Raw genomic sequence first — 16,018 nt, 5'->3', positions numbered from 1 at the left:
CAGAGGAAGAAATAGCAGGAGGAGATCCAACTGCAAGAAAAGACAGTGTTGGTATCAGTTGCACCATAAGGCTAGCGAGATCCCAAGACTACTGAGCCATATTCCTTACAAGCAAAAGGACTGTAATGGCTTTTATATCCACTCTTACACCTTACAGCATCTACCCGAAGCAACTCTTCTAGAAGAGACACAGCACAGCAAGGTGGGACGTGGCCAAGGTCTGCCTGGGAGACAGCCAATGTGCAGAGCAATGCCAACCATTTCAGTGACTCAGAATAGCACAGCCCACACCGCCCCCAGAAGTCCGAGCCTCCGGGTGGTTTTGCATTCAGACAGCTCATTGAGCTTACCTCATTCTAAAGTCCTTGGCCATGGTCAGAGGGCTAATTTCCATGCTGGGTACCTCAGCCTACACAACTGAACAGATGCCTGAAAAAACAGCCTTGGTACCTTCTGTGTGATATAGTCACTGCCAGCAGCACGAGCAGGGCTGCCACAGTCCTGTGCCCAAAGCTTCAGTCCTCCTTGTGATACCCTGGGCATCAGCCACAGGAAGCACAGAGGGGAGGAAAGATAAGTAAAGAGGGATGACCCCAAAGGACCTGTAGCAATCAGTTTTCTGTCCTAAGCTGGGCCATAGTGGAGCCATCCACAGCAACAGGCAGCCTCCAAGCAATGGGATCAGTGATAGTGAAATATTTTGGCTTTGGAGTGCTCAGAGCTCCCCGAGGGACTGCATTTTGTTTCTTATTATAGGCTTGCAAGATGGGATCAGCCTTCCCCTCCCATCTGGGCCCCACAGGAACAGCACACTGGTAGGTAAAGGTTTATCCTTTTTCATACGAGTTACAGGAAGCTATAAAAGTGCTGCTTACAGCTCATCACTGATGTGGGTGTAGGCAACAACAGTGGGTCTGTGCTGGTTGCAACAGGCAGAAGATGGACCACAAAGCCTGTCTGCCATTTGTGTTATAAGAGGAAAAGAGTGGGGAACATGGTATGGCTCAAATCAGGCCTAATTATCCCAGGGTAGCTAATTATAAAGGATGTAAATTGACAGAAATAAAACCACATGGTCAATAATAGTATTTTTTAAAAGCTGGAAATTTCAGTCCATTATCTTTCCAGCTGAAAAGCTTTAATTGAAAATGGCTAATCTTCCACCAGGTTCAGAAAGGGTTTACAAGCTAATTGCTCTCTTTTCCTTAGGATTAACACTGTGTTCTGTGAATAGGGGGTGGAGGGCAGCAGATGTGCAGCCTTTACTCTCTTTAATCCAAATGCCCCCACTGCCACAGATGCTCCCAGTGCTGTGCAGTGGCATAATGGAATCGCTTTCTCACACATAAAATGGCTGTTCTGAAATGAAATTACAGCCATCTATTAGGAAGGGAACAATAAATTTCCTTCACCACACATCCCCATCACAGAAGACACAGCATTAGCCTATAAAACCCACGATGGAAGTAAATCTTGAGGGAGAGAAAGCAGCTAACAGATGAATTTACCATTCTCCTTTTGTAACTGGTAGCCAGTCTCACTCGGATGTGGGCAGAAAAGGCATTATCCCCAAATCAGTGTGTGCTTCCTCAAACTTCAGGTTGGTCAGAACCTGGCTGCTGCTCTTTGGGCTGGGAGATTTACAGGAGCTGCTCAAAGAGCAACATCCATTTAAGCTGAGAGTGCAACTACTTTTGCTACAGGGAAACCGGCACCCACCCTCCCTGGAAAATGAGGCACGCATTGCCTCCTTGAAAGATCCAGAAGGGATAACCAGACAAATATTTCTCATTTTCCCGTTATCAGATGGTGGGAAGGCCACACCATCCCTCCCAGCAGCTGGCCTGTCTGCCCCACCCAGACCATGCCTTCAAAAAGCAACAGAGCTCCTGGAGCTACAAGTGGTGGGGAGAAAGATGAAACATTTGGTGTTTGATTTGGCAGGAAAGCAAAGCCAGTGTTTGCAGCACAAAAGCTCAGCGGTGCTGTTCTGAGTAAGAGCAGTATCTTCCAGGAAAAGGCTAAACAAAGGATTAATCCCATCAAGGAGCAGCGCCCAACATACAGGAAAGCATCACCTGGGCTTCCTCCAGGATGGTGGAGAAAGATGCCTCTCCCTAGAGAACAATTCATCTCAGCTCCTTGGAATAAAGTGCCTAACTTTAGCAATCTGTAAACTAGAGAGGAGATTCATCCCTTGAGAGAACAACAAATAACGGCTCATTAACCGCTTCCTCTATCCCTCCTCCTCAAGCCTAGAGTTCCCTGCTGAATCACTGTCACAGAGAACATACCAAAACCCAGCTAAACAACACGACAAGCACCACCCATACGAGAGCATCGCAGTCAAACCCACAGCAGCGGAAGACATGAGTCTATGGAATAGACACCAGACAGAGAAACCTCTCAGCTAGGCTCTAGAAATTGAATGTATACACATTTCAGCCGAATATTTGCCTCTTCAAACCCCTGTCTTGAACAGTCACTAAGTTGCTGCCTTAAATCAAGTTTTTCACTAGCTGGAAAAGCTTGAGTATTTAGCATTCAAATGGAGATGAACTGTTGCCAGTCATCACCCTGCATTCAGCAGGGTTCTCTATCACACAGAGCATGTCTTCAACTGAGGGAGGAAACCAAGCATGCAGATGACAAACACCCATACAACGGGCACACGATGGTATCAAAATCTAGATGGATACTGATGCTAAATGCATGGGTTAGGAAGGGGTGTTCTCACAACTCCATTAACTCAGTGACCCAATGTGTGGCGCAAGAAACCTCTTCATGTGCACCTTTGGATGACACCAAGAAGCAACTCAACTGCTGCCTCAACGACATGTGGCAACAAGCACCAAAGTTAGCTATTTATTCACTATCACCCTAAAGTTTAGAACAATATTTCGGGCAGAGCTGTTCCCTCAGTATCTCATTTCCCTGTGCTATCCATCGTTCCTGTTGTTCCAAGGAGCAGCATGCTGTAGTTCATGCCTCAGTGCTACGCTTCCTACTCCATTGGCATATTTCTGTGCAAGGGGAATGGAACAACCCCAAGAGCCTCCCGGCTGCAAGCTGCACTACTACACAAAAGCAAACACACAGAATCCAGGCCAGAATCAACACTGTAAGAATTACTGCCAAGAAACCACGTTTAGAATCTGCAAACTTGGCAAAAAAAGAGAGAAGGTTTGACTGCCTCTTTTTTGTTTTTCCCCCAAAGAACAATAATATATATTTAAAGGCACAAAGAGAAATTGTGAGTGTTTTCAGAAGAGCTCTGAAGCCTTGCTTTTGCTGTCTCCTACCTTCATGCTAGCTGACATCCCTGACACCAGTAATAACCAGACTTACTGCACAACAGGAGCTGGCAGTACAGGTTGAAAAGAGTTCCCTAGAAAAAGTTTCTTCTAACAGAAATACTCTCCCCAGTTACTCACAGAATGGTAATTTAAGAATACTCATTCTCTAAAATATATTGTACTGTAAAGCCCTTCCTCTCAGCTATTAATTTGTTGCTAAGAAGCAGCACAAGACTTAATAGGACACGGAGATCTGAGTGAAAATTATGGGCTTGCTCTCCATGTAGCTGTGAATTGATGTGTGTATGTTGAGAGTGGGGGGAGACAAGAGGAAAACAGGCTTTGATCAAAAGGATCAGAGAAATGAAGCTTACAAGTGCTCTGAGCCAACACACAGTCCTAAGGATGGCAAAGGGGCATCAGTGCTTCCTTGCAGGATTCCAGGTGCCGCCAGCAGTAACTCCATGCTCCTGGAGAGCATGGTGTGCAAGGCAGGTGGTGACCTAGGGATCTCTGCTAATGATTACCTGCATTTCCTATGATTTTCAAGTGTGATTAAGAACTGGATTCCTTTAGAAGCAGCATTTGCCTCAAGCCTGTGGGGTCTTTTTTTAGACAGTATTTGTGCCTTTCCAAGGGATATTTGTGATCTGAACTGCAGCTGTGTTAAATAGTCTATGAACTATACAAAGCATAGTTAGCTTGAGTTACCCCTGGAACAACTCATTCTGCATGTGAAGTCCTTTGGGCAGAAGAGCAGTGAGCTGGAGGAATAGGAAGGCACAAGTGCCCTTCGCCAGTCAGTCCTATCACTGCCACATCAGCCACCTCCCAGAGGAGCTCTCTCCTCTCTCACCTTCAGCTCCTCCAGGGACAGCCTCCACCCTGCCTCCCCACTGCAAGAACTGCCACAAAGAAACCAAGATTCACTCTGCTTGAGGCAATCCGAGTTCACCAGTAGCCCTCACTCCCTGTAGATGGCATTTGACTGCATTTGGCAGTTGAGCAAAAGAGCATAATTCCAAATAAATCCAGCCAGATTGAGGGATTTCCGCACAATTAGGAGTATAATACTGTATTTAAAAGCCTCCTAAATACCCACAGCTAACAGAGGGCAGCAAGCTTAGCAGAAGCCCATTCCTCATTCTAAGGGACCAAAGTTGGCACTACGTGAACAAAGACCCTCATGTTCTTTAATTCCTCAGCAGCCACAGAAGACAGAAGTCCTTCCCTGGACCTGCCAACCTTGCAGCAGATCTCTTCAACCAGATGCCCCAGCGCAGAGGCATCCAGCGTTCCCAGTGCAGCACCAAGGCTGTGCACATACCCAGGCTTTGGGGAAGTTTCCATAGTAACAAGGTGCAGATACCACTTAGGTATTCACATGGCAGAGCTGATTTGCACCACCTTGGCCACATTTAAGCAACCGAAGCTGAGGGAAGGAGTCTAAAATTAAGGTGCTACTCCTTCATGGATGACTTTGGTTGCCTTTCACTTTATCCGCACAACAATTTAGAAGCCTCAGATTATAAACCACCTGCTCTTGGCAAAGCTGTGACTCCCCAGGGAGGGAGCCCTTCCCTCCACCAAGATGATATTGCCACCCGTTCACTGCCACAGCTCCCCAGAGCACTCCTTCACCCTCCTGAAAACAAAGGTGATTCCCTAAGGACTAAACTTTGGCTTTTGTCAATGAGGAGTTTCACATTCTTTGGTAACAAAGCAGCAAAAGTTTCAAGCAAGTTGTGGATGGCAGCTCCTAAGAGATCATAGAATCATAGCATCACCAAGGTCGGAAAAGACCTCTAAGATCATCAAGTCCAACCATCCACCTATCAGCAATACTGCCCACTAACCTGTGTCTCTGGGTACCACCTCTCCATGTTCCTTGAACACCTCCAGGTGATTCCACTACTCACAGGGCAGCCTGTTCCAATGCACTACCACTCTTACAGAGAAGTTGTTTCCCCTAACATCCAACCTGAACCTCCCCTGGCACAGATGGTGCCACCAAACCTTCCCACTCCCTCCCCAGAAACACCCACTGGAAGGCAGCAGAAACTTTAAACTAGAAAAGAAGTGGTGAAAAGGACGGGCAAAGAAGGATTGAGGAGACAGTGGATTAATAGCCTGGCATGTGTGGCAGTTTAATAATAGAGCTGTCACAATAGGAGAGATTTACTAATTGCAGAGTCATTTGCTATGGATTCCCATCAAGCTGCCATTTAAATTGCTGTGCAGTTTTTAAGATGGCTTTCTAAAGAGGGCAGGGGGGAGAAGAGACAATGCCCACAGTACTTATGCAGTTAGATTTAGGAAAGCGTTGTGTTTCCTTCCAGAGGATCAGGCAGAGAGGGACAGCCAGAAGGGAGCTGGTAGCACAGTGAGTCCAAAGGAGCCAGAGGCGGGTGTGTGCCTGTGTCTGCACATCTGGGAGCAAGGCTCTGACCTCAAACCCAGCCCTGGCAAGCTTTACACAGCTTTAGTCAGTGACCTACTAATACCTCCAACATCTCCCCAGGCTACAGCTCCAGTGTGTTCTTTTGTAGAATTAGTCAGCAGCAGTTTTAGGTGCAAAAGTCACTTTAAAATACAAATATGAAAGCCCTGATCTCCTGGGGTTGTCAGCAGAGACCAAAGTTAGTCTTCCTTCTGACTGAGTTCAAAGTGAGCTGTAAGCTCATCATTCATACCAACTCAGCATGCACATCTTAGATTACACAGTGCCCCAACCCAAGACACACACAGCTGGTTAAGCCTCAAGCTTTAAACACTGGTAGAGTACCCTCATCCTTTTGGGAATTAAAAGGGGCTCTTGGCACAGGCAGCAGCAGTCTGTACCCAGCACTCCTCCTTCCCTCCAGCATCATGTCCTGGGACTCCTCTCAGACTAAGAGCTACTCTTTGCACCATGGTTCTCACAACTATGGAAGAGGAGGCAGCTGAGAAGCACTGCAAGGACCACCAGTGTGCTGCCAGGGTACAGGGTCCCTGCAGGACAGCACAGGGGGAGGTAGGAGAGACTGGGGGAGCCTAGGGCATCCCACCCACCTCACAAATCAATGCCTTCTGAATCATTCACACCATTACAGATCAGCTGAGATGTCAGAGAAAAGGCCATTTTAATCCTCTTTTCCATTAGAGAAACAGGGAAGTTAAGACAGGGCTTTGCAGATGATCAACAATTAGCAGTCTACAGGAGAGCATAGTTGGGGCTTTCTAGGCATTTCAATTCTGTTGTCATTTATTAACCAGCAGTGACTCAGAGGCTGCTTTCCTCCCACATGCTGTGGCCCAGAACTCCAGATCTTTGTCATCCGTTTCAATCTACTGGTACAGAAGATAGAAATCTATTAAACAAGACTGCTTTGGCAGTGCATCTGCAGCTAATCTGACACATCATGAGCACAATTTGATCAGGTATTACGTTTGAGGTTGTTCCCAAGACCGTTGTTCAAATGCATTTGCAAAAAGGATGCTGTATTAAGGTAGTATAGGACACTTCCCATATGAGCTTTTAGGGCAAGAAGACAACACCAGGTCCCATTCAGCCTCAGCATCATGCTCTTGCTACAGATGTTTTTAAGTGGCTTTGGTCTACCAGGAACACAGGTATAAATGAGTTATGCTATGTGGCATTTTCTTCTCAGAGGCAAAAAACAATCCTCACTTTACACTTAGTGGGGATAAGGTGGCTGAAGCATAAGCGGTTGTATTTTATGGGATGCTCTACCATGAGTATACTAAAACAGAATCCAGCTATAATGAGCATACAAGTATGAGATGAGTCTTCACTGAAGCAAATGTTGTTGCCTAGGGACAAGTTCAGGTTAAAGCAATTTCAGAAGTGTTGCCCTGCATCTTAGACCAGGCTCTTCAGTCTTGTTAAGACAAGCCAAATCTAGCATACATATGCTCCTGTACATTCTCATTAAGGTGAGGGCAGCGTTTACCCCCAGCTCCCTGGTTAACTGAATACCTCCAAAGAAAAAGGTCTATTCCTCCAGGGAAGACACCTAAGGAAAAGCATTCCCAGTCACCTCACACACAGTACCTTGGGAAACCTCTCTTCGAAGATCAACAAAGGAACTTACTATAATTTGTTGTTGCTTCTGTATAGAATCCTTAAGAGCTATTGCAGTGTCCAGGCGTAGGATCCCTCTTGTGCTGCTCTAGCTTGGAACCCACAGCCAGAGGCCCCACCATCAGTCCCTTCTGCATTGCCATAAGCACCTCTGCTACACACTGGCAACAGTAAAGAACATCTACTTGTTTAGATGAGTACACACCGTCACCCTTGGCCTGGCTGGCACCACTGGGAGCTGGCTCTGCTCCAGGAGCTATTGAGGCATGCTTGCATGCCTGCACTAGCATGACCTACCTTATGCATCATTTCTGTGTGCTACCAGACACCACCTCCCTGCAGATTACAAAACCCATAGATTAGGCACCCAGCCAGCAAACCAGGGAGCAAGCAACTAACCCCGTGGAGTAAGTTTTTATTTTGCTGTGAAAATGTTGGGCTCAGGTAGGGCCAGAAGAGGATTAAAGCAGTATTTGAATTAAACAAATGAGGGAGTGAGAGTAAATTGAGGAAAAATCCATTTCAAAGCAACTCCTAAAACTGATAAGATAGAGGTATGGGGGAAATACAAAAGGATTACAAGAACGATATTGAAAATGGCTGAGTTCAAAGACACACAGTCTAGGATGCTCTCACAGTTTTCTTTTACTCTATTGGCTGCTTCAGGCCTGAATTCCCTCCCCCAGCCCCTTTTGTTTTACCTTCCTTGCATACAATACAAGGGAACAAGATAAAGAAGAGAGGAGTCTGCTGAAGAGCAGAGCTCATGGAATGGACTTCAGCCATCACCTAGTAGCACACGCGCCACGTCTGACAAGGAAGTAAGTAAAAAGAGCAGCCAAAAAGGTTAATGCTACATGCCATCTGCTATCACCTCATTAGAGGTGGATCCAGGACACAGACATGAGCACTGTGCCCGACTAGTACAGACACACACACCAGAGTAGTCTGACAGATGAGCAGAGCCAACTGCAAACCCTAATGAAGCTGTGTAGGAGGGCTATTCTTCAGCACCATTCACAGCAGGGAAGAGCCATGGGAGATGCCAGTGTGTTCTGGATGGTGTCATGGGTCTGTCTGCAGTTTTACAGCTCTGTTTCATTTATTTATTTTTATAGGAGATAAAATTGGAATGCCACCCTTTTTTCCGAACCCAGGAGAACTCCCACAGAACACAGAGCAGTACATTCAAATAACCAGGAATACAACAGTATGCCCCTGTTGGGTGCCTCCCTGCCACATAGCTTCAAAGATCCTCCAAGTTCAAAGAAAAAAAAAGAAGTTCCCTCTGAGATAAGCTCCCAGGCTAAAGAGGAACACGTGCAGCATGACTCAGTCTTACGTTCCCAGGGACAAGACGTTTCTGCTGTGCATCTTTAGTCTGCTGAAGCTTTGATCTCATTGGACCCTTCACCTGGGAGGCAGGGATCGCCTTGCATGGCATCACTGCACAGCCCCAGGGCTGCTGACCAGCTACCCCTCCTGTGACAGGATGCTACGAGTAGACCAAGCTGAAGCAAGCAACACTGCCTCATTTTTCCTGGGGACAGTCTGTGGACTCCCTTGTATGAAGTTTTGAGGTTGATGCTGGAAGACAGGGTGTACAGCATCCCTTACCTTCACTGATCCCTCTTGGGAAGTGCTGGGGAACCTTGGGATGCAGCTCTATGGGACAGACTTGCATACCTGCACCAAGAGAGCAGGCAGCCCAAGCAAGAAGTCCATCACTCTGGAAGGAGGACTTCCAAAATCACTGGCCCTACATTACAGATCAGCCTCCAGACAGGTTCTCTGCAGCAGCACAACTAGTCCAGGTAACTGCTTTCCCTGGAACCGAAAGAGATGACACAAGATCATCTCCTTCCATCATCCAAATCTAAAATCTGTTTTAAAGCCTCAAACCCTGTATTTCTACATTACCTGGAAGTGCCAAGAGCAACCATCAACAGGTGATCAGGAGGCAGATCCCACTGTGATCCTTACAGCTCCTTCCAGGCAGTACCACAACAGACATTAGTGCTCTGCTAGGAAGACACATTCATAACCAATGGCACCTCCACTATTTTCAATCCAAACAGGACCTGTGATTTGCATTGATGCCATTTGTGTGTTTTAGATCAGATGTTGCCTGGGAAGTCCTATTGCCATGCACCATTACCAGCACTGCTCGAGCCACCATTCAGCCACTAATTAACAATCAATTGACGCTTTCAATTCTAACATCAATATTAATATGAAGCCTTTATTAATGCTGCAGTGAGATTCCCACAAGCATAGTTCAGGTGCAACAGTCAGAGAAGGGTCACAAGCAAGGATCTCATCTTACTCATATATTCCCCCCCAGGTAACACTGATGCAGAAGGACAGGGTCAGAAGGACAGAGGCACATTCATGTTTACAGCCCCGTACCCATCACAGTCCTGACTGCCACTGGCAAACGGCAGCAGGCTGGCTCCTGATGTCCCTCTATGGTCCATATGCTGGAGGAGTTCAAGACCACAAGCCAGCTCTGCCCTCTTGTGATTGCAGCCCAGCTTCACACCTTCCCTTCTCCCTGTCCTTCAGAGGCAACAGAGCTTCTCTCCAAACAGGTCCCTGCTTTTAGCAGATATGATAAGCACTGTTTATTTAGCAAAGCTTCCAAGAGTCACAAAGATAACGTTGGGATTCAGCAGGTTCCTCAGTGGAGCTGCAATTCCCTCTGGGAGCAGCCCAGACCTCAAGTTTGCGCCACCTCTTGCCTTGTACTCAGCAGGAACCAGTGCTATGACTTTGCCTCATGCTGTGGCACAGCAGGCACAGGATATGCAGTGAGTATGCTCGGCATGCAAGCAGGTTTCTAACATCCCAATTAGGTGGACTGTCTGATGGCACACCAGTCCCTCCATGCCAACTGAGGTCTGAAACAGAACGGTCAACCTTTCCCAGCTCCATCCTTCCTTACTCATCCATCCTCCAAAGCCAAGCCAGCTCCACAAACAATTCCTCTGTGCTATATCCCATGCAGGGGATATCGTTTTGCACAGGAAAAACCTTCATTTCATCACCTGCGAATCCCATTTCCTATTCCCAAAAGGAACATCACTTGTTTCAGAGGCTGCTAAACCAGGCCCTTCATGCACAGAAACCCACCTAAGGCTGCCAGACAAGCAGCCTGCTGCGAGCTGGGCTCAGCCTGCAATGCACGCAGCTCCACGAGAGAGCAGCATGTGCTTGCAATTGGGAGGGCTTACAGCTACCGTAAAATGGCTAACGCAGGACTGGGGGAGGAGAGCAGGGACACAGAGGGATGCAGTTTAATGTTTTTATTCCCTCACACGCACACAGGATCACAGCATCACCCTGCAAGAAAGAGAATGCTGCTGCAATGCACGGACTGTTTGTTACTGTTGTCCATATAGGCTGATTTATCAGAGCAAATAGCAGCTGGACAATTAAAAATAATAACTACAAGAAACCCGTGCATCAGGCAGAATCTGGCTTTGAGATGACTTCAATCTCACTGCACCAAGTACTTCAGATACATAAGCCAGGATGGCTTGACCCAGTCATCATGAACAACAGTTCATTCATATTCCCAGTGACTCTAACACAAGCACAAGATACCCCTTTTATCTTCTCTCTCAGTCTTTCAACAAGAACAGAGATCCTGGTTTGACATTTGTCCTTGCTGCTCCCCTCATGCAAAATTCACACAGTAACTTAAGGCTTACAAAGGCTCAATAAAGAAAAGGTTAACATACAAAAGCTTTGCAGCTGGTGGGAACCTCAGCAGAAAACATTGCAGTGGGTCTGCACGTATGGATGTGTGCATGATGCTGTGGGGGTTAAGAGAGCAAAACAGCACAATGCCAGGGCAGCACAGCTTATTTATTGTCTTGAGAATATTTAGGTATATGTTGGAAAAATGAAAGATGACCATTAATGCATGAAGGACCTTGTAGCTACAGCTGAGCATGGAAAGGAAAATACAGAAGAAAGGTGCACCACATCTGTCTGTGAGCTTGGGGTGGCCTGTGAAATCCTGATCATAAGTGCTGTACAGAGACAGGAATGTGGGAAAAAACAGTTACATATCTCAGCATCAGTAATACCTACACATGCATACATATCCATAGCTCTCAGCAGAAGCTTGGCACGTGCCATCTCGGTCACATCACATCACCACTGCATATCACCATTTAGACAAAATAACACAGAGACATGAGAAAGGGTTCTGAAGTTCTGCTGGGGATGCAGACAGCAGGGGATGCCCTCATCAATGTCATGAAGACAAAAGAAGGGAAAAGTCCTATCCCAGGAAAAAAGTCAGCGCTCCAAGCAAAACACCTTTTCTCAGCTCTGCTATTTTGTAGCTAATTTACAGGCTTTTGGGGGGATGTGCACTACAACTGTGCAGTTTTGTAAACTCTCTCTTGACCATTTTGCCTCCCCCACACACAGATATGCAGGGAAGAGATGGAGCAAGAACTTCTATTGCTTACTAACTGCCCTATTCCCTAAAGACAGGCAAGCAGACACAGATGCCATGCAGAGCAGGTCCACAAATTAGCATCAAGTCTCAGGTGCGTCAAACACAATGACTGGTGATTGATATAGCCTTCTAATTAACAGATTTTGTCAGGAAAAATAATAATGGAGGAAAACTGCAGCATTGCCCTAAGTACTGCAGTGGCTGAAGCAGACTGAGTCAGCTTCCTCAGCCCCTCTCCTCCTAGAGCCAGCTTCATACAAAGCCTTTCCTCTAAATCTTAACATCCCTGGGATGCATGTTGGTCATCCTCCAGAAGCTGAACACACACTGCAGCAGATCCCAGCAGCAAGTGGACAAGTTGCTCCAGCAGCCTTGTCACCTTCCTTTCATTGGGGAAGGCTACAAAGACCATCACAGCGCAATAGCTTTGGCCATAGCCCAACTCAAGCCAGCAGCAGCCCATGCCAACAGGGACATTTTGAGTGCAGTATCTGAAGGTTCTTTTGATTGCTCCCTACAGCAACGGCTTGACTGGAAAGTCCAGTCTTAGTGTTCCTCCTACCTACATGAGGTAACTCTGATCTCAATGCAGAGAGGTGAAAATCCATCAAGGAGTCCCTTTATGGCTTGAAAAGGACAAAGCCCATGGAGATTTTCAAAGTAAATTCTGCTCCTGTTGGGTCCCACAGCTGCAGCACCTCGATCAGAACAATGCGCCATTTGCCATACACCATTCCTCCACAGAGGTATGTGTTTCCCCTCACATCTTGCACCCACTAGAAAGTCTGTGGTCTCCCAGGGGCCCTGTTGGCTTCCAGAGCATTGTTCTCCTCTGCAGTGGCACCAGCACACAGCCTTCAAACTCCATTAAGAAAAGATCAGACCCGCAGCCCGAATGTTCCAGTCTTCCACAGGCAATTTGCACCTGGAGTTGAGCTACTGAGTGACACAGGTGCAAGGTCAATATTCAATTGTAACCCTGCAACCCTGCCTTGAGGAGAACACCACAGGCAGATGGAAAACAAGCTTGCGATAAGGGTGTGCATGTCATAGTGCTCTACAACAGCTTTATGTAGGAATTGTTCAGGTCTAACGTCCATAGGAAAGCATTAAGTAGCCATTAGAGATAATGTGCACAGATTGGACATGGATTGGAGGCAGAACCTCAAAGGGTGAGGGTAATTTTCAGAAGATACGGAGGGAAAAGGGCAAAAAAAGAGAGAACAAAACGCATATACAGAAAAAACTACTTTGGGCAGTTTCCTTAGGAAGCAAGTAGGTTCTTAATGCCCATATATTTCAAGAGAAGTAAAAGAAATTGCTGCCTTTAAAGGGTGTAGATTTGGAAGGATTGTGTGGGCTTATAATAAAGGCTATTTCTATTGCACTACTGCAGTGAATTCAGATTCCTTGTTTTTCTGGAGGTGTCTCCTGTTCCCAATAAGCAGCAGGCAAAAGACTTAAAAGACTACAAATAAATCTTAAACTCAGGTTCAGCAACATCCTATCTGTTAGAACAGCAATCCCCACCTCCGACCTCTTTGCAAATCTAAACTGCCCTGGTACTGGGGCAAGGGTACATGTTCCCATCCCTTGCTCTGGAGGAAGGGATGACTGCAGTCCTTGGTCCCCAGCTCACTGTGCTTGAGTCAGCTTTCCCTGGCAGGAAGAGGGTATGGGAATGAAAAGCCTGCGTAATTTAAACACGTAGCAAAACATCCAGGTGAAAATATTACTCAGAACATAATTATGGCAAGTCTTTCCTGAGTTAGGAAGTTAAAACACAAGGGGAACTGAAGATCTCCAGAATGGAGCAGTCCTGTTTGGCTTTCAGCACAGCACATGGATGATGGCCGTAAGGACGATGGCAGAGACCTTTGTCAAAACAGAGGAGCAGGCAAAGCAAGGGGCAGCTCTCAGTGGGTATTTTGTTAAAACCTTCATGTTTCAAGTCACCTTTAAACACGAGTCTTAAGGCTGTTCTCCCTTAGCCTTAAGAACTGCAAGAACCAAAGGATTAAAGTAGAAGCACCAGCAAAAAGCAACCTGCAGCACAGCTGAACACTCAGCACCGACTTGCGCACAGATGAGCTACCAGGAGCAGTTAGTGACCTGGGTTGGGCAGGACATGCAGTTCCTACTGTTCCAGTGAAAAATAAAAGCACAACAAAACCACTTTGATAGGGAGATGATTCAAGCCCTCGCAGCAGTCTCACACCTCACAACAATTAACTCACTTTGGGCAAAGCCATCATGCTCAGGGCACACCGCCATCCCCAGACCTCTCCAGGCACACCTCAGGAGACAACTTCCCACTGTCCCCACAAAGGAAGCATTTTCCCACCCCGGACTCAACTTATACAGCACACTCAGCTTCATCGTGCTGCTGCCTTCCAATCATTTCACTGGGGCCATCAAGCAAGTAGGTGCCCCCTGCCACCAACAAAGGGAGCTTAAATCCATTTGGCTTTAGCATGCAAACCCAGATTCATTTATAGGAATACACCTTCAAAGGAAATCAGCCTTTCTATTAAAAGCACAAAAGCAGGAGAGATGAAACACATAGCCTCTTTTCCCCTCCCCAGCTTGTTTGGGCAGTACACCAACACCGAGGCAGCCAAGGGTCACCCAGGTTTCTGTTCCATTAATGAAACAATCAGCGCAAAGCAGCCCAGACACAGCCCTCTGCCAAGCAGCTCACAACCCACCCTGCTCCCTCCTTGGGAGATTTAAAACCAAAGGAAAAAGGAGTGAGCAAAAGGTTAATTAAGCCACCAAATCAAGGAAGGCTCCAGCCAGGATTACCTCGGAGTGCCCTCCACCGGAGGAAGGTCTGCAAGAAGTGCATGCTCTTTTTCCTCAGTCCCAGCGGAGGCGGCAGCATCAGAAGGGCCAGGTCTGCTCTGTGTCCACTCACAGCTGCTCCTGCATCCCCAACCTCCTACTACTCCTCAAGCCCCAACTTGATCCGACCCTAACGGAGTGCACATGGTCTGCTCTGCTAATCGCTGATGTGGAGTCTGGGGCTTCACTCTCTCATTCTCTCTCCCTCTCCAAATAAGTAATTAGCATGAATAATTACAGCTCTGATGATAATACCCAGCCACCTTTGAGCAAAAGGGAGAAGGCTGTAATTAACTCTTTCTTAGGGATCAGAGGAAGCTGAACTAGCACAAGCCTAATTATCTTCTTCTGGGACACCCCCTGGATACTGAGGAGCTTCGCAAAGGGTGGGTGCCAGAGGTTGGTACTATCCAACCCAATTTTGGGCATCTGATGCCCCAGAGGCCATTGGAAGTGCGCATTTACACAAAGGGGAGAAGACCTCACCATTCCCCACTGCTAAGAGGGTCTTCTAGAAACCCTGAAATGGAGAATGTTGTGCTGAATGCCAACTAAAGAACGCTCTCTTCCCATTACCAGAACCGGTTATTAATTGAGTTATTAGACAATGCTGTCATGCTTTATCGCTATTGTGGTGTCCGGAGGTGCCATTAGAGTGATGCAGTGTAACAGTTTGGTGCTCTGCCCTCCAAACGCTTCGCTCTCTCAATCAAAGAGCACAGGTTTTGTTAGCATCACCTCTTGTACTCTACTGACCAGCAATGCCTAAGAGCAGCAAAACGCATATGTTTATGAACCCCAATCACTCGCCTTAGAAAACCTGCTGAAATTTTTATAGGACTCCAGGCACTTCATTTTCATATTGTAATGACTCCACGTAACAATTCTTTTATTTATGAATTCAAGGTGCTCAGGTCGTGGTGTGATATAATAAAGCAAATTAAAACACAATACAATATTTATTTAGATAATAATTTGAGAGATTTAACAATTTTATAAGGAAGACTTTACCAGGATGCTGTACTAAATGTGCATTTTAACCACTAGTTCAGTTCATGTGCTCTTCTTTTGCAAAACTGCCCTTTCCTGCTAATTACTCAAAAAATGAGAGGGCAAACATATTCTTATCTCCAGTTTCCCACAGACTTTTACGTATAGTAATTTCCCTGCAACATATACGGTTCCACGGGCATTAACAGCATCAGGTGACAGTATAAGGCAAAGCTTACACATCAAGACCCAGTCCTTCATATGGAAGGAGCTCTTTGGGTTTTTGAATTTCACTCTGACTGTGAGTGCTTGCCCAGGCAGTGAGTCCAG

The 16,018-nt window shown here is 46.6% G+C and overlaps 1 protein-coding gene across 6 annotated transcripts in view; it reads right to left on the bottom strand.

Annotated features, from left to right (window-relative positions):
• The window catches only part of GRIP2 (glutamate receptor interacting protein 2), a 218,783-nt gene that overhangs the window by 73,362 nt on the left and 129,403 nt on the right, over nt 1-16,018 (bottom strand). For 2 of the 6 annotated variants that reach the window (XM_072347249.1, XM_072347255.1), the window contains exon 1: nt 14,660-14,854. The exons of 3 other annotated variants lie outside the window; for them this stretch is intronic. In XM_072347249.1, the coding sequence (XP_072203350.1) occupies nt 14,660-14,738 (79 nt within the window). In that variant the 5' untranslated portion in view covers nt 14,739-14,854. Of the gene's footprint in view, nt 1-14,659; nt 14,856-16,018 lie in introns of those variants that run through there. One more of the 6 variants, XM_072347256.1, reaches the window with a different exon arrangement.

This window comes from Excalfactoria chinensis, chromosome 12, assembly GCF_039878825.1.
Source record: "Excalfactoria chinensis isolate bCotChi1 chromosome 12, bCotChi1.hap2, whole genome shotgun sequence".
Lineage (NCBI taxonomy): Eukaryota > Metazoa > Chordata > Aves > Galliformes > Phasianidae > Excalfactoria > Excalfactoria chinensis.
Note: the sequence above shows the minus strand (reverse complement) of the source record. Positions and strands in the feature narration are given on the sequence as shown.